The 27,882-nt window shown below is 45.1% G+C and overlaps 1 protein-coding gene across 1 annotated transcript in view; it reads left to right on the top strand.

The window, feature by feature from the left end:
• NIBAN1 (niban apoptosis regulator 1) overlaps positions 1-27,882 on the top strand; it is a 55,611-nt gene continuing 27,729 nt past the window's right edge. Inside the window, exons 1-3 of the mRNA XM_071435952.1 lie at positions 1-127; positions 26,122-26,252; positions 27,351-27,482. Of these exons, the coding sequence (XP_071292053.1) occupies positions 73-127; positions 26,122-26,252; positions 27,351-27,482 (318 nt within the window). The 5' untranslated portion in view covers positions 1-72. The remainder of the gene's footprint in view (positions 128-26,121; positions 26,253-27,350; positions 27,483-27,882) is intronic.

The following is a 27,882-nucleotide window of genomic DNA, read 5'->3' on the forward strand; positions in this document are numbered from 1 at the left end:
AGCGGCGGGAGCGGTCCGGGCTCGGTCCGGGCTCGGCGGGACCGCGGTGCTGCTGCAGCTCCGCACGCAGCCATGGGCGCCTCTGCCTCCGCGCCGCTGGACGACAGCAAGTGCGCCTACATCCGAGGTACGGGCTGGGGCAGCAGGCCGGGTATCCCCAGGTTGGGGAACCGCCGGGAACGCTCCGGGAGCTCCGGGCTCGGGGAAAGCCGCCGGGAGCGCCTCGAGGGTATCCCCGGGGATCGGGAGAGCTCCGGGTATCCCCGGGGTTCGGGAAAGCCGCCGGGAGCGCCTCGGGGGTATCCCCGGGGATCGGGAAAGCCTCCGGGAGCGCTCCGGGTATCCCCGGGCTCGGGAAAGCCTCCGGGAGCTCCCCAGGTATCCCCGGGCTCGGGAAAGCCTCCGGGAGCTCCCCGGGTATCCCCAGGGATCGGGAAAGCCTCCAGGAGCGCTCCGGGTATCCCTGGGCTCGGGAAAGCCGCCGGGAGCGCCTCGGGGGTATCCCCGGGGCTCGGGAAAGCCTCCGGGAGCTCCCCGGGTATCCCCGGGCTCGGGAAAGTCGCCGGGAGCGCTCGGGGTATCCCCGGGCACGGGAAAGCTTCCGGCAGCGCTCGGGATATCCCGGGGCTCAGGGAACCGCCGGGAGCGCCCCGGGAGCCCCTTGCATCCCGGGCAGCGCTCGGCAGCCGGCGGGACCGCGCGGGTTGAGCTGATTCTCAGCGTCCCATGGAGTTTGGAGCAGTTTCTCAAGGGCGATGCTTTAGGAGTTTCCACTGCGGGAGTTAGCTGTAAGTAGAGGATGAAACTTGAGAGAGTGTGGAGCGCTGCGGCTGAGCCTGCCCGTGTGACAGAGCCCGGCTCTCCAGACCCGGCAGATTCCGGGCTTTGCCAGGGTGAACACAACCAGCCCCATATGGGCTGATGCTCTGCCAAGCCCCTTGGAGGCACTGGCAATGCTGCTGGTGGGTGCCGAAGTAAAAAAGGTGGGTACCTTGCACCATCTGACTGTGGAAGGGCAGTTCCTTACCCATTAAAATGTTAGGAGAGAGAGCAGACAAAAACAATTGGGTTTAAGTTATGTATATTGCTGTTAAACTATGAAGGAAAAGTGTAATTCTGGGGTTTGGGGTGTTTTTTTGTTACTTGAGTAGTTTGGTATGAAGCACAGCTGGCTCTTACCTGTGCTACTTATCGCTCAGCCAGCAGGTAGAGTATTTGCAAAGCAAATTTTTAAGGCTGAAGATTTACAAGTGGGATAAAAGTTTCCATGAGAAAAGGAAGCCCATTTCTAGCACTTGATGTGTGATGCATGCAGAGGCTATGAGAGCCCTCTCTTGCAGATCAAACTGTGCTGAGGATTTGGGCTGGAGGGGGACTCCTGGGTGATGCCCACAGCCCAGCTTGTCCTTGGGTTTCTTTGCTTTGGGATGTTTGTGTGGTACAGAGGGAGTGCAAACATTGAGCTGCTGCTCTGTTAGGACTTCTTTGAAATCACAGTGGGGCTCTCAAGAGATTCCCATATTGGGAAGGATATTCAGTTAGTAAATGGCTTTTACCCAAAAAGCAGTCAGCAGAGCTACTGGCCTCTCACAGCGAGATTTTTCAACAAAGTCCTATCAGTACTGTCAGTTTTTCCTGTCCCATTGAGGGTGGTTTCAAGTCCCATCAGAGCCATGAGGGTGCAGTCCCTGTGGATTTCTATTTTTCTTTACATTCATCCCCACACTGCAGCCAAAATTGTATTTTCACAGTTCAGCATTTAATTTGCCTGCTGCTTGCAGGGAGGGTGCCTTGGTCATGCTGAGAGCTCTGCAGCACTCCAGACACAGTTCTTGTTTGCCCATCACATCTTTGCACAGGCAAGAGCCAGAGGGAAGTCACTGTGGAAGAAGGAATTAAATCTGTGCTCATCCCCTGGCTCACATCTGCTCTTGGTGCTGTGAGGATCCCCCACTCAAAGCTCCCGGCTGGAAAAATAATTAATGAGGCACTTTATACAGAGGCTGCCTGTGAATCAGCACTTCCAAGGAGGAAAAAGAATTGTGAAGAGCATCTTAAATGGGAACAGAGTGAGATTGAGCCAGCTCACCAAAGCTACTGCTGATGTTAGGCTGGAGTCTGTGAGAGTCAGGCCTTGCTGTCTGTCCTACACACCTGGGTGTGATTTATTGGCAGAGGAGCTCTGTGGTGAAGAAGAGCCATGTGCAAGCACTGAGTCTGTAGCTTCAATAAGCAGTATGTTTTTCAGCTGGCTTTGTGAAGCTTGGGTAGGTTTCTCTGGTGGGATGGCAGCTTTTGGAGTTCTTTTCCTCCACAGGTGATGCAGGGGTGACCCAGTAAAAAGGAAAGGGAAAACTTGCTTTTTGTCAGCAGAATTGTCAGTCCAGAGGTGCTGGAATGGGACAGCACTGGTGAGGGAGGGAGATGGGGAGACAGCAAGCCAGCAACACTCTCCAAACTTTGTGCATTTTGGGATGCTCCCTCATACTGGCCCAAATACCAGTAGCCTCAAGACAGGAAATCCTGAGTATTACTTCAAGTGAGAGCTTGGTCTAGATCATAGTTGTTTTCATGATGGTGTAATTTAATTTGTTGTTGCCGTAATGATAATTTAATTTGTCTGGAATGAAATGGATTGTAAAGCCTTGTAGTTTACTCAGACAACATTCAAGCTAAAGCACAATGTAATGAATGGAAATGAGGGGCTGAGCATTAAAGGCAGTGGATGTCCTGTGCAGGGCAGGAGTTGGACTTGATGATTCTGGTGGGTCTGTTCCTCAATTCCAAGTTACAGCTTCTGCATCAACACAGGCACAGTTCTACAGGTTTTTTGACTTCTGACAGTCGGCTCACGTTGATGTGGGACGAGAGGAGAACCAAATGAGGACAGGAGTTACGTGAGATGTAAAATTCTGTTGGAAATATGCAAACCCAGTCAGCCAGGTGCCTCTGTAACCCCTCAGGAGCCTGCCCTCAGCACAGGCACCCCCAGGTAGAGCCTGGGAGCTGCTTTGCTCCCTGTGCTTTCCCGTGGTGAATGGGGTGAGCCCTGTCAGACCAGCTGGAGAAATGAATCCCAGAGAAAACCAGGAAGGCGTCCCACGCAGAGTCTCAGTTACTGAATGCAAAGCCTGGGATTTCCACCTAAAACTGCTTCCAGCCTCCTTCCTCTTAGGGAAAATGGGGTAGGACTGAACCAGCCAACACTCACAGCTGTGTGTGGTTGTACATGGGGCAATACTTAGACAATATCATGATCTGAAAGACAGCAAATGTAATTATTGACCTGGTAATGTGCATCCTCTGCCTCAAACAATGCCTAAGAAGAGAACAGACAATGCCAATGTGTGATTTTCCAGGCGGTCTCCACAGGGAATTTGAGGCTGTGTTTGAAACTGCAAGGGCAGGGATCTTCCTTGTGAAGTTTAAATCAACTGCCTAAACACTTAGTTGGGGATGAAAATGCTTTGCAAAGCAATTTTTACACTCAGAAAATCTCTGTATATGTTTATATCTTGTGAAGTTACATTTTACAAGCCATTGCAACATCTTTTGTCTTTGTTGAATAGAAATTAACGAAAATCGGTCACTGCTGGGGGATGAACTCCTGAATAAAATGTCAGGAATTGATATTTCTTACTCCTACCTGAAGGAAATGAATGAAATACTGGAAAAATGAGTCAGCAGGGACTCCTGTGAGCAGTGGGGACAGTTTGTGTCCTCTGGGAGAAGGTGTGTGGAGGATATTTAGGGGGAAGTGGGAGAAAGCCAGACCACATGCACTGCAGCATTACTACTCTGGAAATCTTAGCAGTTTCAGAGGTGTTTTTCTGTGCTCTGCAGCACAGGTCTGTTTTTCTAACCAGACCTATGGAAAAATACATTTTTCCACCTATTTAAATCCATAAGATATTTTAAATACACACACATTGTAAGCAGTAAAATGATTTAAAGCCCTCCAAAATGAAAATTTTATTGTAATTCCTCTAGGTTTTGGACTGGGGCCTTGAAAAAGATGACTTGTGGCAGAGATAATCCTGCTTTGTGGGATTTTGGTGGGACTACATGGGGATTATTCAGGATGTGAGTAAAACAGAGTTTAAAACATGGCAGTAATAATTAGGGGACTGGGAATTGGTCATGTGAAAAGAGTTTATTAAAAAAATTTGTGCTCTCAGTTTACTGAGGCATGGGCTAACCTTATGATGGGAGTTGTTTTTTGGGTGAATTGTCTAATGCTGCTTGAGGAGTGCTACACCCAAGAGGGAGCGGTCCAGGGCGGTGCTGGGGAGTTCTGGGCTCGGGGTGCAATCATGAGATTCAGGAACCAGCTCAAAGTGCCTGCTAAAGCAGCCCAGAGCTGTGTCCTGAGAGATACCACTGAGAGAGTGTGCCAGAGGCATCATCACTGCTGGGGGAAAGTGTTGCTTAGTGTCCCTGCTAGCAGACAGGAGCCAGTCAAGGATGAGGATCTTACAGCTGGCACAGATGGAAATGCCCTTAAAGTCCTGGTGATTTTCCATTTCTGCCATCTCAGCAGCAGAAGTGGTAGGTGACCAAGCTCTGCTCTGCCATGAGTCGTGTTAAATTAGTCAGGACTAATTTTTTTAATTTGCAGAAGTGGAAGGATTTCAAGCACCTAACCCCAGTAATTTCAACAGGTGCATCTCCAAAACAGTTCAGCATATGAAAAATTGCACTTCTCTGAAGGTTATTTTTTTCATAAAGATACTTGGTATGCTTGACCATATCCTGGCTACCCATTTCTATAAATAGACATCTGTCTAGAGGATGAGGCTTTGTAGTCATTTGCTTTGGATTTGTTTGTTTAAATACCATTTCTTCCTTCCCTTCTCTTCCATCTCTTTCTTCCCCCAAGCAGGTGGGACAATGAATATTTGATTATTTGACCCTGTGGCACCCAGGATGCTCCCTGTGGATTTCCTCATTGTTTAGGAAGTTTTTCCAGGCAGACCTTTGTTGTTCTTTAGAGATGACAGTGAAAGCTATTACTTAATGTCTGTAGGAAACTTCTTTCTAGACATTTCTTTTACTTAGGAATTTCAGTGTGCTGGTAATTTAGTTGGGATTTTGCACAATAATCACACACTGTAGGTGTGCTCCTACAAGATGCAGCATACTTAAAAAAGCAGAGAGACTCCTATTGTGTCCCATTGTAGAGGCTGAAGAGGAGCCTCAGCCTTTACCCTTCACTTGAAAGACAAGATAGGAAATGGTTGTCAGCTTTCCAGGAAACCTGCTGAATAAATTCCACTGGTGGTACAGAGATGAGTCCCAACAACTCAGAGGGACAGAACCCAAGGGCCTGATACAGCTCTGGAGTGAAAGCCTCAGCCAGCGTGCACAGAGCTGGCAGGAGGAGGGCTGCACGATGGAGGAATGACTTGGAATTAATTGTGGAAAAGCTGGCCTTTTTTTGGACAGGCCCTCAGGCTGGATGTTGGATTTTCTGCTTTAAACTGTCCCTTATCCTTCTGGTTTTAATTTGGTGTGTGACTGCCAGTACAGCAGGGCTCTCTACGAGTCTTGCTGCACTCCCTGCCTTTGCTTCCAGCCTGTTCCAAGCTGGGTTGTTCTGTGTTCTGGAAATTCTCTCTTCCATTTTCTGTAGGTGAGCATGGCTGGGACATCATACAGAGCAGGAGTGCCCCATCCCTGTAGTGTCCAAGGCCAGGTTGGACAGGGCCTGGAGCACCTTCCTGCTCCAGTGGAAGGTGTCCCTGCTCCTGGCAGGGGTGCAATGAGATGGGCTTTAAAGTCATTCCAACCAAATTCTACAAGTGGGGTCTCTCTGGATTTAACAGCATCTTAGAGGCTGCTTTTCCTTTTCACCTGGTGAGGTTTATGGTAAAAGCTGATTGGATTTGCCTGCAACTCCCAAAGTCTAAGGAAGAGGCAGAATAATAATTTCATTCAGAAGCATGAATTAAATCCAGAATTCCTGATAGTACCATCTAATCCAATCCAAACAGGGATAAATACCCATGGAAGGAAGAAGTGAGGTAAAGCACACAGGAAATTCAGATTTCAATAAGCATGTAAGATTCTATTATATGCACCTTGCAAAGTTTCCAAGTTCTTGAAGACTGTAAAAAATGAGATTTTTAAAGGAAAATCCTTCTGGCTTTACTTGTTTTCTGAGAAGTTTTAATGCTCAGAGAGATTGTTGCTTTTGGAGCCAGTAGCAGATTTTCATCCCATAGTTTTAATAAATGGTGCCTGCCTGTGCTGGAAAGGAGGGGAAACTTCCCTTTGGGTTTTATGGCCTTTAATTCAAGGGGCCAAATGCTTTTTCTTACCTTTTGACTGAATGCAAGCAAAAGGCATCCAGGGATGTGATTGGTGGAAAAGGCACTTGCCACCCACGTGGACAGAATTTACTGTCCTTGAGAGCTTTCAGGCTCAGCTTTGGGAGACTAAGGAAGGATATACCTTCTCTATTCCATTTCCATTGCTCAAATTGTCTGTTACTAACTTCTCTCAAAAGCTCCACAAGCAATTTTGGAAGTTTCCAGCCATGTTATCTTGCAACAGGAATGGTCAAAATTTCCCTAATCAAAGCAGGAGGCGAAATGTTTAATTTTTCTTTGTTAGTCAGTAGAAGTATTGTCTGTGATCACACCCCATTTGCCTTCTGTATGTGGCTTGAGGTTTTCCTAAACCCAGAAATCCCAGTTGCCCAATTTGTGTCGCAGAGCTGCGTTAGGCTCTGTGCCTGTTCAGCAGGATCATCTCAAGGCCCTGCACCACAGCAACCCACATACAGGAACTACTCCTAAAGATGAGGTGCAGCATCACTGGGTCTGGAAAAGGAAAGGTGCCTTTTCTCTGGTCTTTTTTTGGGTACTGTGAGGGGAGTGAAACCACAGGGTTGTAGGGGAAGGCATATGGTATTTTTCATGCTTTTCTTGTCACTGTAGAAGAAACAAGATACAGTGTTGAATTAGGCACAGGGGTCAGTGGAAAGAATATCTCAATAGAAAAAGTGAGAAACAGGCTCATCCTTGCCCCAAATCTGTAATTGAGAGATACACTGTAAGTGTGCTGTGCCTTTGTACTTGATGTTTTTCAAAATCTTGAATACTGGAAGTTCTTAAATGAGTGCAGCTTGGCCACAAATGGTAAGACAATCTTTGCATCTGATAGACATTTTATTGGTATGAAAGGGAGAAAAAGCAAGCTCTGAGATGATAAAAGTAGCTGTGTTGGTGTGTGTTTGGGCAGTGGCAGCTGCAGAACCAGTGTCTAGGTGGGGAAGGGTGATATTCATAAGGAATGTGCTTTTAAAGTGCAGCTTTCTCCTTTGCATGGAACAACCACGCTGTTCTCTTCACACGTGGAGAACAATTAAAAGTTTCAAGTTTTTGATCATACTTGCAAGCCTTTGACTTGCTTTTGCAGTTAAAGGATGCTAATGAAACAAGGCCAGCTCTTACATCAAAGCAAGATTAAAGCTTGTGCAAATGACTCAAACTTCTGTGAAGAAAGGGTTCTCCTGCCTGGGTCTCCTAAAATCTTTGTCCTGTGTCTTTCTAGTAGTCTTATATATATATAAAAATAAGTTTGCTGCTGATTCTGCACTGAAGCTTATTTTGGTATGGATAACCTAAGATTTCAGTGACTTTGTTTCTCTGAATATTTAATTAACTGTTATACCTTGAATTCACAAGCCTTTAATTTTCATGCTTCTGTGGTATTTGTTAACAGGTCTGACCAAGTAGTTGCTGTGCACTTTGGCTAGCACTGAACCTTTAAGACAAAATATTTGGGTCATTGTAGTACTACCAAAGTTGTTATGTAGTTATTGCATCTTTTTATTGCATGTCTTTTAAAGCTAGGGAGTTGTCTTAGCTGCAGTGCAGGAAGCGGAAAACAAAAGCAAGTCTGACTCTTGGGCTTTTCTGAATACATGAGTAAGAGGATGAAAGCAGTACACTCTGCAAAAGTATGTGGATAGTTTTTGTATGGTTGAAATTCTTTTAGGAAACGAGTGAGATCAGGAGTAGAGTAGTTATTTTCTAAGTAAATATTTAAAGCCAAACCCAGCGATTTAAGTGACCTTTTGGGTGCTGTTTGTGCTGAGATTGGTTCTAAGCCTGTAGTCATGCCCTGCACCCCGTGGTTCCTGAGGAGTGGGCAGTGCCAGGGATGCACCCAGGCTGTTGTGTGCCACCATCAGTGCTGTTGTGCACTCCTTGCTGGGAGCCCACCAGCCCAGGGTCTCCCCGGTGGTTTTTGGGGTGTGACTGGGGGAGACACCCCTACAGCCATCAGAGAGAGGTGGGTGCTGCTGCAGGTGCCTGGTCACCCTCCAGGGGCTCAGAGGGACCTGGGCTGTGCCACCCTTGGGTGTAGGACACCTCGAGCCAAGCTGCTCCAGGGCTGTCACAGCAGCAGCCTCTCCACTCCTTGGTGGAAAAGAGCAGCGGGGTTTTGGCTTGCTTCTCACTTTCTGTACCTGGCAGGAGCAAGCCATGATCTGTCCTCCACTAGGAATTCTGCTTTGGAGCTTTTGGCAAAGTGAATGTGTCAGCTGATCTCCAGGCTGGGCTTTTTACATGTCACTGCTGAAGGACATGTGAAGCATCCTCCTGTTAGTGGCTTCTGCTGAGAAAAGCCGCCCACAGCAGTGCCTGGCAGGCTGTGGGCTCTCCCCAACACCTCAGCACCAGTGATGCCTTTTCAAACCACAGAAAGCTTGTAAGGAGATCTTTGGTAATGCTGTAAGACAGTCTTGTTCATAGCTCCCCAAAATGCTGGTGTTTTACCAGGTTCATTCCTTTCTTCATAGCTCCCCAATTGCTGGTGTTTTTCCAGGTTCATTCCTTGTTCATAGCTCCCCAAAATGCTGGTGTTTTTCCAGGTTCATTCCTTTCTTCATAGCTCCCCAAAATGCTGGTGTTTTTCCAGGTTCATTCCATGTTCATAGCTCCCCAAAATGCTGGTGTTTTACCAGGTTCATTCCATGTTCATAGCTCCCCAAAATGCTGGTGTTTTACCAGGTTCATTCCATGTTCATAGCTCCCCAAAGTGCTGGTGTTTTACCAGGTTCATTCCTTGTTCATAGCTCCCCAAAATGCTGGTGTTTTACCAGGTTCATTCCATGGGAAGGGACCTTACAGCCCATCCAGTGCCATCCCCTGCCATGGGCAGGGACACCTTCCACTACCCCAGGGTGCTCCAAGCCCTGTCCAACCTGGCCTGGGACACTTCCAAGGATGGGGCAGCCACAGCTTCTCTGGGCACCCTGTGCCAGGGCCTCCCCACCCTCACAAGGAAGAATTTCTTCCAAATATCCCGTCTATCCCTGCCCTCTGGCAGTTTAAAATCACTCCTCCTTGTTCTGTCGCTATCTGCCCTGTCCTTCATTTTTTATAAGCCTCCCATAAGTTCTGAAAGGCTTCAACAAGGTCTCCCTGACGCCTCCTCTTCTCCAGGGTGAACAATCCCAGCTCCCAGCCTGTCACTAAATGCTTTCACATCCAACCCTACAAAGAAATACCTACAGCTTCTGTATGTTATAAATCCATCTGGAAGTTTATGTTTCCTGTGAAGGGAGCTGCAGGTTTTGCAGGGCTCAGAGGCCACCTCTGGCCATGCATACCAGATCCCTGCTCCTTTCCTGGGATAGCCCATTCACTACTGATTTTTGATTCGTTGTGCTTGGGACCTCAGCTAAAAAAAATATCCTCATGTGCTGTATCTGGAAATTTTCTGCCTGCCAAGGAGGTACATGGGTGTTGCTGCTTCAAATTTACAGAAAATACCAGCTCCATCCCACTCAGTATCCATCTCACTCAGCCCCTCTCATCTCCTGTCTCAGGAAGGCATTTCTAAAGCTTTACATGGTATTTCCCTTCCTCTGCATGAAACCACAGTTGCTGTTTGTGCTGTGATTCTCTGCAGGACATTGCTGTGATGTTGGAGACACCACTTCTGGAGCAGGATTTGGGATGGTAAATACCTTGGGTGAACACTGTCTAAAGACCAGCTTGCTTTTCCTGAGCATGATACAGAGGATCTTTATGTGTTTTCACTTGATATTCCAATATTGAAGTGGTCACACAAGAGGAAAGGCAAGTTTTCATCATCCCCAGGCAAGGATTTAGTGGCTGGGTCTATGCAAAAGAAAGGACAAAAAGGCTTTTTTGCTTTTTAAGGTTATTCTGTAAAGTAATATCACTGTAATTTAGTCTGCCAGACACTGTCCAGTGTTTGCAGTTGCAGATGAGGCTTTGCCAGCCTTCAGCTGCCCAGACTGAAGTTTCCATGCTGAGCATCTGCCCCAAATTGCCATTTTGAGAAAAATACAGCTAAAATGGATGAGGGTTTTTTTTCTTCAGGGTTTTTTGTTCGGTTGGTTTTGGTTTGTGTTTTTTGGGGTTTTGGAGGAGGTTTTGGGGTTTTTTTATGAATTAAGCTAAAGAAACCATGCTTTCCTCTTCTTTTGAGCAGGTCAGGGATGGCCTGCAGGCAAAGGAAGGGTTTGGGGGCCACAGAGGTAGAATAAGGAAACTGGAAGTGAGTGGGAAAGGTTTCCAGCCACTGCCCATGTTCTCCTGCTGGACTAAACCCTGCTGTTTCCACATTTGTCCTCAGTGCAGGCTAGAAAAAGCTGCCACAGCTCCCAGCAGCTGTTCACAGCCATGGGCAAAGCCAGCACAGCTTTGTACCTCACAGGCTTCAGGTGGAGTGGAAAAGCTCCATGGATCTGAAGCCCTGAACTCATTGCTGATGCTTGAAGGAGACCTGGGTGCAAAGGCTGATCTTTGGTGTGGTTTTCTACTGCTTCATTCAGTAGGAAACCCCATATTCATTGCTTGGGTTTTTTTCTTTCCTTCTGGGATTTCCTGTGCACCTGCCAAGCTGCAAAGTGCTGTGCAGCCTTTGCTTGGCTGATCTCGGTGCTGTTTGATTTCATGCACGAGGAGTTATGGCTGTTAATTTGGGGCTGGACAAACCTGGTGCCTAAATTTTTAGGGAACTGACGATTTTGATGCTCTCCCCAAGTTTCCAGCCAGGTTCTTGCTGTGCTCAGGCACTCAACACTTCTGTATATCAGGGAAAGAAGGTGGCAGGAGCCATATGTGAGCTTTTCCTGTAAGTGCCACGTGTTTTGTCCAGATTTACATTCTGCAGTAGAGATAGATCTGATTCTCTGGGGTGGTATTTACCTGCTTTTAAATAGAAATCAAGTTCCTGCTATTTCTGGCTCACTGTGCCACAAACTTTCAGAGCTCTGCAATGAATGGGACAGGTACATGTGAGGTAGAAGATGGTATTTTTAGGTGTGATTGTGAAGGATCTGTCTGGGCATGGCACTCAGTGCTCTGGGCTGGTGACACAGTAGGCATTGGGCACAGATTGGACTCAAACCCTCTGGGAGGGTTTTCACACCTGAGTGATTCCAGTATTCTGTGTTTCCATCATGTCCTACCAAACCCAAGGGAAGCAGTGGGGAGGAAGAGTGCCCAGAACAAAGCTGAGGCTGTATTTGGTGTGACACACATCCAAGGGCTGTGACAAAAGAAGCTTCTGGGGAGACTTTGGAGTTTGGGCTTGGTGTGTTCATGGTGATCCCTTAGGAGCTGTGGCCACGTAGTGGTGACATCAGAAACTGAGGCAGCACTGGGTTTGTACAAGGAGGAAGCTGAGTTCTGAGTGAATGAAGGAGGAAGGCCCCATCTGAACTGAGCACCAACTCCCCTTACAACTGGAAAAAACATGAAGCAGCTCATCACATCCCATACCAGAATGGGGGTGGCTAAAGCTGATGCCACACTGGGAGACAGAGGAGTTACCAGAGTAAACAAATGTCCCACCCCAGTGAGTGTAAAATACTACGTGGTAATTTTGAGCAAGAGCTTGTGGTTTGTTATTACTCATCTCTTGCTACACGGCCTTTCCTTCGCGTGCCTTAAATGTGTAGGCAGCAGGAAGTGTGGTCAACTGAAAAGTTGCTCTTTCTGTAGCACTTGGCATTGGCAGGTGTTGCTTTTGTGACCTTAAACCAAATTCATGCTTGCCTTGGGGGGTGCTCCTAAACCTGGATCTCACAGGGTGTTGGGGCTGAGCACTGGAGGGAAGCACTGGCTGGGTTTGATTGTTACCATCTGCAAAAGGGCTGCTTTTGAATAAAACCCAGCCTCTCTGACAGCTGAGTGTCTGGAGTTCTGCTGTTGAGGGGCTGCCCCAAAACTCAGGCTGACTTTGAGTGACAATTGCACAGTGCTGAGTTTCTGTGGCTGTTGAGTTTGGTGCCTTGGCTGAATCAGTGCCAGGGGTGTGAGCGTGCACAGCCTTGGAGGATGTGAGAGCTGCATTTCAGATGGGGCCCATCTCTCTATTCAGAGGTTTAACTCTGTTTGGATGATGAGAATGGAGACATCTGTAAAAAGTAACAGTCCCCCTTCCTTCCAGAATAAGGCTATGAGCTTTCCAGCTGTTGGCTAAGACAGGTTTTCCTGTTGAAATAGCTTTTGTCTGAAGTAAGTCTAAAACAATATGGTTATAGTAACTGAAAATATTTCTTTGTCAATTCTAGTTGTAAATCCAAGTGTTTTGATTCATTGCTACTTCTTGTAGCAGCTGTTTGATTCAGGAAACTTTATGGAATCCTCCAGCGAAGTGCGTGCTGCTGGTAAAATGCAGTTTTGCTTATTTTGTGTATTTTCTTTACCATATTGTGTGTGACTTATTTTCTTTTATCTTCACAATCTCACAATTCCAGAACACACTCTTGCTTTCCTTCAGAAGTCCTATCATCTTGAATAATGCAAAACAAGCCCATAACATTCATTCATGTGGTTCTTGTTTGCAACCACAATAAAATGGATTGTGCCATATATTTGTCAGCTGATGCCATCCTATATTCATAAAATATGCTTGGGATCTTTTCTTAGTTCTGCAGAATTTAAAGATGAGCTTATTAGGCATCTCTCTGATGTGTAATTATTCTGGGCTGAATAATGTTAATCAGAATATATGCAATTTATATACAGTAGGTAAGCAAAGAAGAGTGTATGTTTAAAAAATTAGTTTGCCAGAGCAGATTTGCAATAAAAGTGGATCTAATGCCCTTAAGAGATTTCTATTTTCTTTTGAATACCTTTAAAAAAAAAACAAATCATGTTTGCTGCCTCAGGAAAGTTTTACTTCTGTATGGTGGGTGTCTTGACTACATTTCTGTGTTTTATTTCAATTTCAAGACATACTATTTTACAAATCAGAGGAACCCTCAGAGATCAGGAGTTTAAGAAGCATGCCAGGGTATCTGCTCAGTCTGGAAGCCAGGGCTGCACGATCTCCTCTGACTTGGTTGGTGTTGCTCTGTACTAGACATTCTTGAATGAGATAAGACCTGATGCTTTTGTGTTTCTCTCAGCAGGTTCTTCTTAAGCACGCTAAGCAGATATTTTTAATACACACAAACAAAAATTGTAATTTTTAGAGCTCCAGCTGGCATTTAGAGCTTCAGCTTGGCTTCAGAGGCGCTGAGCACCCACCTGGCAACTGGTGGTTGGTACCAGCTGTTCTGGAACTGGAGGAGTTGCCTCACACCAGTGGCAGCAAAAGTAACTTCGAAAAAAATGCCTTTGAATTTTCAGTGTGTGTGTCTTCTTAGTGCCAGGGCTGCTTCCAAAGGGGAAATAATTACAACAGAAGGACCTGACCTCATTTCTTGGTCAAAAGGGGTTGTAAGAAGACTGTCATCTCCTGAACAATGGATTTGTGGCTGTTGGCTAAGGCACGTGTCCCTCAGAGGGAACAGAATTGGAAACCAGGATGTTAAATCTGTGTTTTGTTGTCCTGACCTCGGCATTTCTGGGACTGGCAAAGAAAAGGTCCTGATTCCATTTAAGCCCAAACCTTTGGAGCCAGGAGGTTCAGCCTGACAGATTTATTTATGAAGGTTTGGTGCACTTTTGCTAGTAAAGCTCAGAGTAGAGCAGAGACCATAAGATCCATTTATTCAACACTGTCTATGTGGTTTTTTTCACTGGAAATTACAAAAAACCCATTAATCTTATTGGTGGGTTTTTTGAATATACTTTTCCAGAATTCTTGTTCTGTTACACTTTTCACTGCTCTGCTTTTTCCTTAATCAAGAGCCTGCCTGTTTGCGTGAAGCTGCTGGGTTTATGCAAAAGTTGTGGTGAAACAGTTGGTGAAACGGTTGGCTCAGAGATGCTTGAAAAGGCAAATAGCAGAGAAACTGTCTCAGGGCAGCAAAAAGTTCTGCTGCTGCTGCAGGAGTAGCACACAGCCTGAGTAGCATCTCATTGGCAGGGATGGTTGGTTGTATAGTAAAGGTCTTTGGGAGTAGTAATGAGGGGTAGAAAAGTCTCTAAAATGTTGTTGTGGATTTGGGGGCTCTTCAGGGTGTTTTGAAGCCACACTGCATGCTGTTAAGTGAGAAAATATTTCATAGAATTTCAGGGCTCATCTTTCACCTCATCAGGCTGGTGAAGTCCCATCAACCCAAATGAAGACAGAAAATGGGTTTATGTGGTGTTCCCTGCATTTGTTTCTCAGAAAGCCACAGGCTGCCTTTAAGGCACCCTTAAAGAATGCAAACATGGCTTGAAATGTAGCTCTGGTGAGGAAATGCAGGCAGCTTTTGGAGGAATTCAGGTTTGGATGAGACTCAGAATGAGCATTGTCAGACAGGGGCTAAATATGTTTAAAGTCACATTACTAGTGATTACTTCTGCATTCACAAAGTGAAAATGTGATCTGATATACATAAATTTGCCAAATAAAACCCTTATGGCACAGCTTTTGCATATTGCATTCTTAGGGCTGCTCTTTTCTTGGTGCCATAAATAAAGCATTTTGCAAAACACAGAACGATGAAGAATTTAAGATTTTGATACAGACAAGTGAAACATACTCTTTTCCAGAAAGAGAGAGTGTATCAGCATCCACAGTGGCAGGAGCTCAGATTGGATTGATGGGGAGAACTTCATAGGGACCTTTGATGGAAGAGCTGAGACTTAGAAAACTGGAGCTGCATAACCAGTCAAACAAAGGTGTGAGAGATGACAGCAAACTGTTAAATGCACTGACTGAAGCATTGCCACCATGGATATAAACCCAAGCCTTGAACACCTGGTTGGTTCTGGGTAGCCACAGATCCTGGTGTGCAGGCAGGGGAGTTTGGTGTGTCTGTCCATGGAGGGCCATGAAGGCCTCCAGAGGCACAGGGTCGCTGTGAGCCAGCAGGAGAGCTCTCACCAACCATTTCCCAATAAATTCTCAGGAACAGATTTCTTCCTCCTAATAATAACCTGCCCAGCTGCCTTTCTGAGCCCAGACCTCACGTGGCCCCGCTGTACAAACACAGCACAGGGAGAAGGTGGTTTGGATTTGGTTTTTTCCTTTCAAGTCATGTTGTCACAAGTCCTTTTGAACGTGAAAGATAAATGGAGAGGAAATGAGGCAGCTTATCTCCCTTTTTTTTTTTTTTTTTCCAAAAAGGAAGGAGCATTGAAACATTGGGGTGGAAGAGCCAAGGAGCCTCAAGCACAGGCTTAGTGAGAGGGGCTATGGCTGAGTGGAGCTTCTTCCTGGGAAGTCCTCCTAGAAATGGAGAAAACAAACACCAGTGGTAGCTATTGTCCTCCCAGCGATGCTTTCATGAGTGTTTGAGGATCTGAAAGTGATCTAGGAGGAAGAAGAATAATGCACAACACTTGGCATGCCAGGTGGCTGGATGGAACCCCTCTGAGCTGATTTCACTGAATAAAAGGGGGCTTTGGTGAAACCAGCCCCGTGGAGGAAACAAGGCAACTGGGACCTACAGAGCTGTGTGTCACCGCCTTCCTGTCACAGCAAGTGACACTGTGGCTGTGCCTGTCTGGGAGCTGCAGTCAGACACTCTGTTGGACTCTGGCCTGTCTCTGAGCTATGGTTAAAAATAGCAGCCTGAAAAAGAAAATAAATACTTTTAAACAGTGTGCCGGAACAGAGAGGCCTTAAACCCCCACGTCTGCACAGGAGAGACTGCAAGAGGAGTGTGTTCCTTTGTGTGTGTCCTCTGTGGCAGTTACAACAAATTCTTTCTGAACACAGTTCTTTGGTTTCTCTTTTTCCTCAAATTCCCCTGACCTGTGCCCTTGTCACCTGGGAGTGTTTCTGCCTCTGGTGATGTGGGCTGTAGGAACAGCAAACCTGGGGAATATAAAGGTAATCCTTCATCTTTGATACAGCTGCAGAAAGTTAGGGGTTGTTTGGATTTTTACTTGACCTCTTTTCAGTATAAAATTTCGGGAATTATTCTCTATTTCGTAGCAGAAGGTGTATTTTTATTAGTAAGGTCCCAGCTTTAATTTAGAAGGAATCAAAGGCATGAATTCTGCCAAGTATGGAATGATTAATGAAGTTTAATGGGTCCTTTTAGCCAGAGAAGAACCCCAAAATATTTAGATCACTTTGTTTTATTCTTTTACAGTGCTTTGGAAATACTGGGATCTTGATTATGCCCTTGTTCAACTTTGAATGGGAGAAAACAGGGGAAAGGAGGCCACTGGCAGGTCTCCCATGTTCAGAAGACCCAGGCAGCCAGAGAGCCATCTCCCATCTTCTGTTTGTCCTTTCCCATTCATTTTGTTTTCATTTGCCTCATTTTTTCTGCTTCTTCCCTTGAATTGTCCTTGGGCCAGATTTAGTAGGAGCTTTTGGAGTGGTTTCATTGGTTTCACAAGGGAAGAGGCCAATTCTGTTCCTTTTGCACCCATTTCACAGCTGGAAGAAAGCAAAAGGCTGTGACCTATCCTGAAGTGGGACTTAGGGGCAGCCACAGCTGCTATGGGAGAGTAAAGTGTGACAGAGAGAGAGCCCCAAACCAAGATTGAGGAGTGATGGAGATGTGGTCAAGGTCTCCCCTTCCAGCAGCTTCAGTGCTGCTGCTTCTTGCTCCCTTCCTGCCACCCTTTCTTGAAGGAGCCTGGATCAGGGGCTGATGCTCTGGTACCACTTCTGCACTAATTTGAATTATAAAGCTGATCTGTTACGTCACAGAGCTGTAGTTTCCCTTCCCCATCTGTAATAAGCACAGAAAAAACTGTCTTGCACAGGGTTGGGTGAGCAGCTCCATGTAATAATTATACACTTGTCTTCTAAACTCTGCCTTAATTGATGCTTTTTAGCAGTCCTGTGAAGAAACCTTTCCCACAGGACGAGGCGTGGATTTCCTGAGGGACACTACCATCCATGGAAGGGTAGAGAAGGGCTTGTTTGTCAAAGGGGACACCTTCAGCTGCATGAGGACTGACCCTTTTAATGCCTGGCAGTGTTCCTTGCAAAGGAATGAATGCAATCCTCCTTTGAAATCAATTTGTTTCTAAAGATTTAGCGAATGGTTTTAGAGCTGTTATTTTTCTGAACATGAAAACAGACTACCAGCAAGGAGAGTTTGTCTAGTTTGTCTTAGCTAAGGCTTTGAATGATTGACCACAGTGTAGAGCTGTGGAACATTTTTGTCTTGTAGGTTGTGTCAGCCTTGAACAGTTCCTTGAACAATTCCTGCTGTAGCATCTGCATGGCCAACAAAGTCCATGTGATGTCAGAAAGGGATCCCATTGTATCACCCTGCTGTGTAAAAACAAAATACATAACAGATCAAAGAGATTTTATAAGCTTTGTAACAACAAAATACATGACACATTAAAGAGATTTTTATAAGCTTCACTCAAACTTCTAAGTTTTATAAAGTAAGTTCTCCCATCCTCTGCCCAATGTTTTGCTCTGACAAGTTACATTTTCCTGCAGTCATATTCCAGTATTATAACCTGAAACTAGTGAGAGCCTGAACAAATGACTAAATATGCACTGCAAAGGAAAAATGTTTCCATTTTTATTGTTCAAGCTGAATGTAAAGTGGGAAGTCAGGTAAAAAAAAAATTTAAAATTCTTTGGAATGTGAATTGCATTTTACACATTCCTCTTCTTGTATTATAAAGTTTTATTAGAAGCTTAATATTATATACATACATATATGTATGTATACATTTTTGTCAAAATTTTGCCAAATTTTTGTCCTTTTTAAAAGAGGGGGAAAAGGAATAAAATCAAGTGTTGATTTTCACAAGAAGTTGGCTCTTTGTCCCCCTCAAAATGCCCTTTCACAGTTGTTTCCCTACAGAGAACCAGGGTGAGGAGGTGTTGGCACAAGCAAAGCAAACCAGGTGAAACTGGAAAATGGCCCCAGCTGGCACAACTGTGACATGGGTATGGCCTTGGGCTTCAAAAATCTGGATGGTGCTTGTTTGGGTTAAAATCTGTGTATCCACCCAGGTGTTCTTGTGGGGTTCAGAGTGGCAAGAAGGGGCTCTAAGGCTGAAATTATTTCCTGTGGTAAAATCAAGTTGTGTGCTTGTGTTGGGAGATCATTAAAGTAAATGTTCTTGCTTTGAGACCTCTGTTTAGTTTAGAGATTAGTCTTGGTTTTACCCTTCTTGCACACAGGCTTAGCTGAAAATCTTTTGCAAATCATGGTATTTACTCATTTTTGGTGTATGCAGGAGCCAAAAGTGAAGCAAACGCCTTAGAGATGATCAGGAAAATGGTAAGAAAAGAGGCTCCAGTGTTACCATTATTCTCATTTTGCTACTCTGTTTTGTGCAGTTTGTGTGTTTGTTGAAGAGAAATGGAATAAAATCCTGCCATGGAATAATGGCCTTCTGCTACAGTGCTTAAAAAGTGATTACTTTGTAGGAAATATGGTACTCTGAGGAGTCCATCTGGGCTGGTGGTGACGGGAGTTGGAATGGTGAGGAAATAAAGGGAATTTAGGTAAGGAAATCTCAGCAGAAATGAAGCTCCTCATGGAAAGATACGTGTGCACTCATAGCTTTGGCCAATGTCATGTACTCCCTGGAGTAATTTTGTGATAGAGCCATGTAGAGTGGTATCATTTGGCAAAGTAATTAAGAAAAAAGAAATTAGTAAAAATATCTCCCCAGATTTGTATGAGCAAATGCCAAGCATTGCATGGAAATAATAGTTTGAAGGTGTGTGTGTATCTGTATAAATTATATATATATATATATATATATATATATATAAAAAGAAAAAAGCTTCAGCTAATGTCATGAAGGTGGTTATTTCTGTTATCTATGTCTCTGTGTCTTTTTGTCATTTTGTCTTGTGGATGGCTGGGCAGTGAGGTAACTGTCACCCGAAAGGGAGGGAAGGGGGAATACATCATCCTGATTTAAAGGGTGATGCAGCATTGGCTTACATTTTTGGAATGCTGTTTAAATGTTCCCAAGAAACATTTTTGTGTGACCTCCAGTGATGTGTAACGTGGTGCTGAGATCTGGATTGGAGAAAGCTGCTCAAGGCATGCCTGTTGTCTGTGTCCCCAGGAGTGGCTCAACTTGTGGCTCAGGGAGTTGAACAAAACCCCAAAACTTGAACATCATTGACCTTCACCAAATTTATTTATCACAGATCATAGTTTAGTTTCATGTGACCCCCTCCCCCCCAGGAATTAGATTGGGTTCATTTGGTTATTAAATCCCAAGTCCTTCTGGTGCTGTGAAAGAAGCTTATAAATAAAGTCTTGTCAGACCTTATTCTAGTTGAATCTGACCATGAGTAATTGTTTCTAGACAGGGTTGCTGCTTCTCACCCCATTACCAACAAAGGGTGGATTTTAGCAGCCTTTGAGATAAGCTTATCTGACACAGTGTTAATCAAACCCTTGGCTTGTTCCAGCCTTATCAACCACAAGACTGGCCTTTATGTAAATCATTAATATTAGGAATTTTTAGCCTGACAGAAGTGCAAAGGCAATTTGTGAAATCTTCCTTCTCCCATAAATAAGGATTGGGCAGTGGGAGCAGGGGAATGAGCTGCAGGAATGAGTCTCTGGGTTTGACCCAAGAGCCACTCTGTGTTTGTGCAGGATCTGTGCTATTTGTTCTTCATTTTTAATAATCAGACAGCATTCAGAATTAACTTAAACCAGCAAGCTCCATAGTTAGATCACAAGCTTCTCTTCACAAAACAAGTATTTTTTATAGAGTGTATGAGGTCTCCCTCAGCTCAGTCTGCTCCTTCTGAATGTGAGATGCTCCTGAAGCTGCCTGGGGACAACCTAAGTATGGAAACCTTTGGAAATCTATGGGATAATTCTCTATCTCAGTACAAACCTCAGCCTCGTGTAGCAGAGCACTTGAGGAAGAGCAAAGTACAGGGGTCACGTTGTAGAAAGGGAGATCTGCAAGGCTGGAATGGAGCCTGTTACTTTTGGCACCTCTTTTGCCAGGGATCACGTCTAGATGACCTTACAAACATGTTTCTTTAGCTTGCTGTGAAACAAAAGAAGCTTCGCTTCTGATGGAGCACAAATATCACAGCCAGGGTCTCAGCTGCCAAACTTGTGAAAAAATCTGATTTTTTCCCCGGACAGCACCAGTTTTTTCCTATAGAGAAGATGGACTCAGCACCTGAGGAGTGCTGTATGCTGAGAGGAGAGGAGAGGCTGATCTGAGGTGTGATGGGTGTTACCACTCCTCTGCACTGAGTTTTGGGTGACTAACAGGGATTTTGCCAGCATGACAAACAGGTGATTTGAGGGTGTGTGCACACCACTGGAGTCACAGAATTGTAAGGTTTTATTGAGAGCAGTCTCTATTAATATATAAACCAAGGCAGGATAAATAATTGGGTTCAGTATTTTACCAGGTGCAAACCACATGGTCCTGCGTGGGAAAGAGGGGTGGCTCCACCAACCAGAGCTGCTGGGTTTGGCTGAGTGCAAACAAAACCTGTGAGAGGTGATCCAGCTAGATCAGAACCTTTGTGTCTGCCATCCCTTTGTGTCCTAACAGGTATTAAGTCATGACTCAGATTAATTGAAATACTGTTTCTACAAATAAAGATCAAAATGAGTTCTGCTTTCAACAACAATGAGAGTAGTTTACATTGCCTTCCTAGATGAAGTCTGGGAGCACTTGGACTTAAACTCTTCCTGGGTGGTATTGTAAGTACTCCACAAGGAAGAAGACTGTAGGAAAGAGGGAATCACTTGTAAATCCCACTACTTGTAAAAGGAAGGAGTGAATCACTTGTAATCCCTCTGTTCTATACCCCAGAGCACTGGAAGGTGGTGGGCACTGTCAGGATGTGCCAAACAGAATCATTTCACAGGTCTTCTGGCTACCAGATGCACTTAGCAACTGATAATGATGTTTGCAGTGAATGGGTGATCTGAGGAAAAGCAGTTTTTATGGTGAGTTTCTGCTTCCTTCTCTTCCTGTTGAGCATCCAGCCCATTTCAGAGGTGCCAGTACTGACATCCAGCTTTCAGGGCTTATGCAGAGCATCTGCAATTTCAGATGTTTACCTCAAATCAGAGTTGTGCTTTTCTTGGACTTGGGCTGAAGTTGGCCCAGGAGCTGAACAATGGAATTATTTTGTTAACTCATTTTGCTACTACCATGATGGGCTGTGAGAAAAAGACAGTGTTTATGGATAGAAAAATAAATGGATGGATGGATGAACAGTAGTAATTTTAAAGCTTAATTTGTATTAAGGCAGACAGTACATCTAGATTAACTGGTTTGTAGTTTATAATTGGAAAGTTTGCCCCCAGTTGTGGGTTCCATCCTGGCTTGTGAAGCACTGTGTGGGTATGATCACCTGAGCATTTTAGATTGTTTTCTGACAGCTTTGCTCATGGCCTGGTGGAGGAAATAAGACAAAGTGATTTGTTCCTGTTCTGTCTCACTGCTTTACTTGTTTGAAGTGCTGGGTGTACTGACATTAAGCACACACAGTGCCTATTTCTTTTATGTTTTCTTTTGTCCAGGATTTGTTTTAATGCAGCAAATAATCTACTTCCTTTACATTTATGTCCCCTGGGGCTTATATGGTGTAAGAACATACATCAGCCCCCAGACCTCCAAAGAGATTCATATCACTGGTCATGGTATATTTGGAAAACCCTTTCCAAAAGGTGCTGAGTGCAGGCAATTGTGCTGTGAAGGGGAATTGTGAACATTTTTCTGCTCTTGGAAGGGTCCCCTTACTGCCAAACACCAATATTTAAGTGAAATAGCTTTTATGGCAAGTCCTTCCCTCTTTCCATTCTTCACTTCCAAATGGCTGAAGTTCTGGGAGTGTGAGCAATCACTCTCTTGTATGACAGCCAAGAAGTTATTGTTTTCTGACCTTTTTTCCTGAGTTTTCCTGACCTGCACCTGGACTGGCCACGTGGCAACGTGGTTGAGAGCAGGGAGATGTGGCAGGGCAAGCTGGATAGGCTGCAATGGGAGCCAGACCAGCAGGAATTCATTCCTGGGAGAACTTGCTGAAGAGTGCCCTTGTTTGGAAAAGCTGTATGTCAGTTATTTCAATAAAAGCAGTGAAACTGCCACTATAAAATTGGGTATTTGAGGCCATTCTGTGGGCCTGATGACTTGGAGTTACATACAAGTGTCCAACATGGGTGACACAATTAAGAAGGTCAAAGGCAGAGGAAAAGCATGGAAAAAAGATCTGGGAATGATTACTGATTTCCAGGGGAGCAACAGGTAGATGTTTCTTGTTTCTCAGTGCAATGACATTTGTTTTAATTCTTAAAAGAGGTATCATAACTCATGCTAACTTTTGTGGTCATGTGCAGGGGCAGTTGTGCAGAGCAGGAGGTGCATCATGAAGTATTAGCAAAGTTTATTCCGGAGCAGGATCTAAACCCTCAGCAAAGGAGGAGCAGACCCTTGCCATGTTAATTTGATGGAAATCCTTCCACCTCCATCACAGTTGTGTTTTCCTGTTGGTAATTTTGGTTCATGGAATCACAGAATATCCCAAGTTGGAAGGAACCCCCAGGGATCAGTCACTGAGTCCAACTCCTGGCCCAGCACAGGAGCAGGAGGTTGCCTGCAGGCTCCTCCTGGAGCTGATCAGACTCCTCATTCTCCCAGGATAAACATCCCAGCTGCTGGGCTCCAAGTCCCATTTATGTGGGCTGGAGCTGTGCCACTGCCAGACCAGCCAAGTGGGAGCATTGGCTGTGCTCCATATAAACAGCTCTGATGAAGCCAGCCACACTAAATTTGGAAAAGAATTAGGGGAACTCATTTTTCAACTGCCCTGGAGTATTTTATCTCCAGTTGCCCCATGTTATCATTTCATGGGAAGAGTTTCTGTTACTCAGGACTGTTTCCATCATGTTTATTTTCAGATAGCATATTTTTATTTTCTCTAAACCAAAAGAGTTTAAATATCCATTGAGGAACAATGGGTCAAGGGTCTGTCTGCTTCTCTTCCTACCTTCAGGTAGCACTGAAATTCCTGTTCAGCTGAGCCCTGCAAGGCCAGGTCCTCATATGGGGCCACTCACAATCTCCTTAAATAAACTTTGCTTCTAATTTTATGAGGGAGGAGTATTTTTAATGCAAAGCTCCTTTGCAACAAGTAGTGTGAAGATTGGAAGAAACAACCAGAAACATTTGCCTCTTGATTCTTGTTTTGGTTTGTCATAAATATAGCCTGCACATAAAAATTACATCATCAGTGTCCTATTTCTGACGTGCATGTTGTGAACTGCAGAGTTTCTTTCTCTTCAGTCACTGTCCTTTAGGTTGATCTAAGCAGTACTGACAGTGAAGAATGACACTTCTGAGGCCATTTAGCCTTAATTGAGAGACTTTGCCAAAATTACAGGTATTTCCTGTGATTGTTGCAGCTTTCTTCCCAACACCAGAATTTTATTCTTTGTCCCACTTCCTCTACAAACTTTTACTGCAGGATGCAGGCAGTAGCCAAGTGAGGTGCAGTGTCCCAGAGCCCTCTCTAACAAATTGAGAGGATGATGCGAGCTGGAAAAGAAAAAGCCACAGTGCAAAACAGGGGCAAACCCTGAGCAGGAAACTCGGCTGGGGCCAACAACATCCTACTGCTGGCTGGGTCCAGGAGGGAAAAAAAATGCTGTAAGGAAGGTTTTGGGAAACTTTGTCCTTATTTGGAGAATAAGTCTATGCCTCTGCCCAAAGCAGGCTCGTTTTTATAGGGCTGGGATATTCTGCTTTAGCAGCGCCATATCCTGCTATTATACCCAAGCACATCCTATAATCAGTATGTCTCTAAAAATCCATCTTAAAGCTGAAGATTTGGAGTCCACATTGTCACAGGGTGCTGTCCCACAGTAACTCTGTGAAAGCCTTACATGAGTGGTGAACTGACTCTGCTTCTGACATTCCTCCAGCTGAGTGGGATGGCTGTGCCAGTGCTGAGCCAGCTCCTCCATGGGCCTGGAGAGGGCTCCAGGGCGTCAGGTCTGTCTCCCCGTGCTGGTGTGGGATTGGAGTGGGGCAGCAGTGGGGCTTCCAGTTCAGTGGTGGGCAGCAATGACATTGGTGCTTATGGAGGAGAAGGCTGCAGCTCACCCCTCTCAGCTGTCCTGGTGACACAGCAGTGGCTGGAAGGAAAGGTGGTGTTGTGGAACAGCAGTGTTGGCACTGCCCCTGAACTTGGGGGTGCATCTTATTCTGCACCACACTGCAAATTCACCTGCAGAAGCAGAGGAGCTGGTATGTAGGGTTGTCTCCTCATGCATATCTGTCTTAGGAAATTAGGGAATTATTCAAACAATCCCACAATGGTTTGGGCTGGGAGGGATCTTCAAACCCATCCAGTCCCATGCCCTGCCATGGGCAGTGACACCTTCTACTAAACCAGATTGCTTCTTGCCCCTGGCCTTGAACACTTCCATGAATTCCATTTCAGGAATGCTGTGTGCCAGTCCTGGTCTAGGAGTCCTAAGAAGTCTTAGTTTGGGAATTACCATTTTTTTCTCATACAGAAAATATGATGTTTTTTCCCCACCGAGCAGAACAAAATGAAATTTTGAAAGCATCAAAGTTGCTGGAGATGTGAAATTGCATTTCTCTGTTGTAAGCTCAGAAATGCCCTTTGGCATGGAGCTCCCTAATACCAAGAAGAAAAGATCTCTCCAGTATCCAGGATGTTTGGGGTGCTCTCTAGATCATAGGCCAGGTTCTGTTTTTTTGCATTGCTACAGACTTTTTCAGTCACATAAATGCACATGCCTTTAATTTCAGCTTCACTTCCCTGTCTGCAGAGCACCATTATTTCTGTGGTAGGGTTAATGAGTTAATTGCTTGTAAATTGTTTTAAGATTCTCAGAAGTGAGACCTCAGTGTGTTTATTGCTGTTGCTGTTACCCATGAGATCTTGATCACAGCGAGACAATACCAGATTAGTGTTTATTGCAGCATGACTGTGGATATGTTTACATTAAAACAAAGATGAGACAGTAGTGCCCAAGCCTAGAAAAATATTTTGTAGAGCTTTGAGTCATCTTTCAAATCTCAGTAAGTGATAAAATTGGCTCCTATGCTGAACATTAGCTGGTATCACTGGTTGTCTTTGAAAACCCTTTCACCCCTTGACCATACCTGGCTCTGAGGCAGCATGCCCCAGAGAGAGGTAGAGAGCATCTTTCCTTAGAGACATGGATTTGGGGAATTCTTTACTTGATCTTAGAAGAAAAAACAAAGTCCTAAACTAAACATTTTCCTGGACAAATTCCCTCTGATTGCATCTCCAAGGATTTCCTGATCTGTGCAGCAAGTGGCCCTTGGAACACTCAGGAGGTCTTTTCATGGAATTGTTTGGGTTAGATGGACCTTAAAGCCCCTCCAGCTCCACTCCCTGCTCTGGGCAGGGATACCTTCCACTATCCCAGGTTGCTCCAAGCCCCATCCAGCCTGGCCTTGGACACTGCCAGGGATCCAGGGGCAGCCACAGCTGCTCTGGGCACCCTGTGCCAGGACCTGCTCACCCTCACAGGAACAATTCCTTCCCAATATCCAATCTAAACCTGCTGTCTGCCAGTGGGAAGCCATTCCTCCTCATCCTGTTGCTCCATTCCTTGTCCAGAGTCTCTGTCCATCTTTCCTGTGGGCTCCCTTCAGGTACTGGAAGGTCACTATTGGGTGACCCTGGAACTGCCTCTTCTCCAAAGAGAAGAATTTGGCTCACTGGTGGGAAGTGCCTTGGTTCTGTGTTACAGACTGTGAAGCCATGGATAAGAAATACCTTTAAATCTCTGTTCCACCTCAGGGAAAACAGAGGCCACCATCAAGAACTTCAGCCCGCACTACCGCCGCCAGTACGCCGTGGCTTTCTGCCGGCACGTGCAGGAGGAGCTGGAGCAGCACCGCCACTCCCAGTCCCGCTTCCTGAAAACCAGGGTAGGAGGACACTCATTTTCCTGTCTGGGACCCAAGTGTGTGTGGAGATGTTGGATTTGGGTCATTCTGGTTTGGGATGGAAAAGTTGCATCTGGGTGCAGGTTTGGAGTTCAATTTTTGAAAATTCATCTTTGTTTTGGTCTTGTTTAGTTGTTTATCATGGCACGAGGAGAACCATGACGTGAGTTTCTGGTACAAGGAGTTGGACATTTGGATAAAACTGCTTCCTTCTTGCTGGTTGCAAGGTTCTGCAAAATCTAGGGACAGATATCATACTTCCAGGGAAGAGATTATGTAGGAAATGTAATTATTCCTGTCATCTGTGGCTCAGGGTTCCTTAAAGAAGATGGCAATAATTTCCTTTGTCGAGTGAATCATGGAAAGCTGGGTTTTATTAGAGGGGGGACAAAAAAAGAGACAAAAGTCTCTTTATTAGAGGAAAATGCAGAGAACCAGCCTTCAAGATTAAGAAGATAAAAAATTAAATGTTCTGAGCATAAATATTCTGAACAAAATGTTCTGAAAAATTAAATGTTCTGAAATCATGGATTTCCAGTGCTCTTGAAATGAGTAAGTAAAGCAGTGAGGTGGGATGACAGAAGATCTGTGTCTTTCAGTTACTACAGTGCAGATGCAAAAGCATTACAAAGAAATGGGAAACAATTTACTATATTATAACAAAACCCTGTTTTTCTTATCAATGTAATATTTATATTATGTAGTGGAAAATGGGAGTTGGTGAACTCCAAGTCATCCTGCAGGGTTTGGAACTAGATGATCTTTAAGGTCCCTTCTAATCCAAGCCACTGTAGGATTCTCTGATGTTGCATTCAGCCTGCCAGCTGAAAGGTGAATAAATCTCTGTCTCAGAAATCTGGCAGTGTTTTGGAAGGCAGAGCTCTTCTGCTGCCTTCTCACCTCGGCTACAAGAATTTGCTTGTGTCTGTAGAACCTTCTGAAATCAGAGGTGCTTATGACTCCAAATTGCATTTGAAGGCTCCAAAGCCCTCAGAGCAGCATTATGGAAATGTAGAACTAAAAGCTTCAAGATGGTCAGTGGTGCAGAGGAGTCTCAAATGTCACCAATTGTCCCTGTAGCCTGCGGGGGAAGCTGGGACAGTTCTGTACGAAGCAGAGCTGCTGCACTTCGCTGAGGACCTGAAGAAGTGGAAGGACAGATACGTGGTGATCAAAAATGACTACACTGTGGATTGCTTTGAGACCAAAGAGGTGAGTGCTGCTTCCATGGATCTGGTTGTACATTCTCAAATAAACCAATAGGGAGTGGATTTGCTGCTGCTGCCTTGCCTTCAGCAATAGGAGGTGAAACCTTGTCCTCGTTAGGGTGGCTCCAGTGGGATGGCTGAGGGTACAGTCAAGTGCCCTGCCTTGGCCAGAACTAACAAATGGGACATTCCTTGGCCAGATACGTCAGCAAGAACTAACAAATCCATTTAACAGCACTTGAACCTTCCTGTGCCTGTCCCAGAGCACTTCTCATCTCCACATCCCTGTAATACATCCATGTGCTCCTGCAGTTGGATCTGGGTGGCTCCAGGCTGGCTACAGTGGAGGTTTTTGCCTGGAAGCTGCCACAGTCAAGCTAGTCCTGGCTGACAAATCCAACAAA

Source organism: Agelaius tricolor, unplaced genomic scaffold, assembly GCF_023055355.1.
Source record: "Agelaius tricolor isolate 1412-34295 unplaced genomic scaffold, bAgeTri1.0.p SCAF_11, whole genome shotgun sequence".
In the NCBI taxonomy this organism is placed as follows: Eukaryota; Metazoa; Chordata; class Aves; order Passeriformes; family Icteridae; genus Agelaius; species Agelaius tricolor.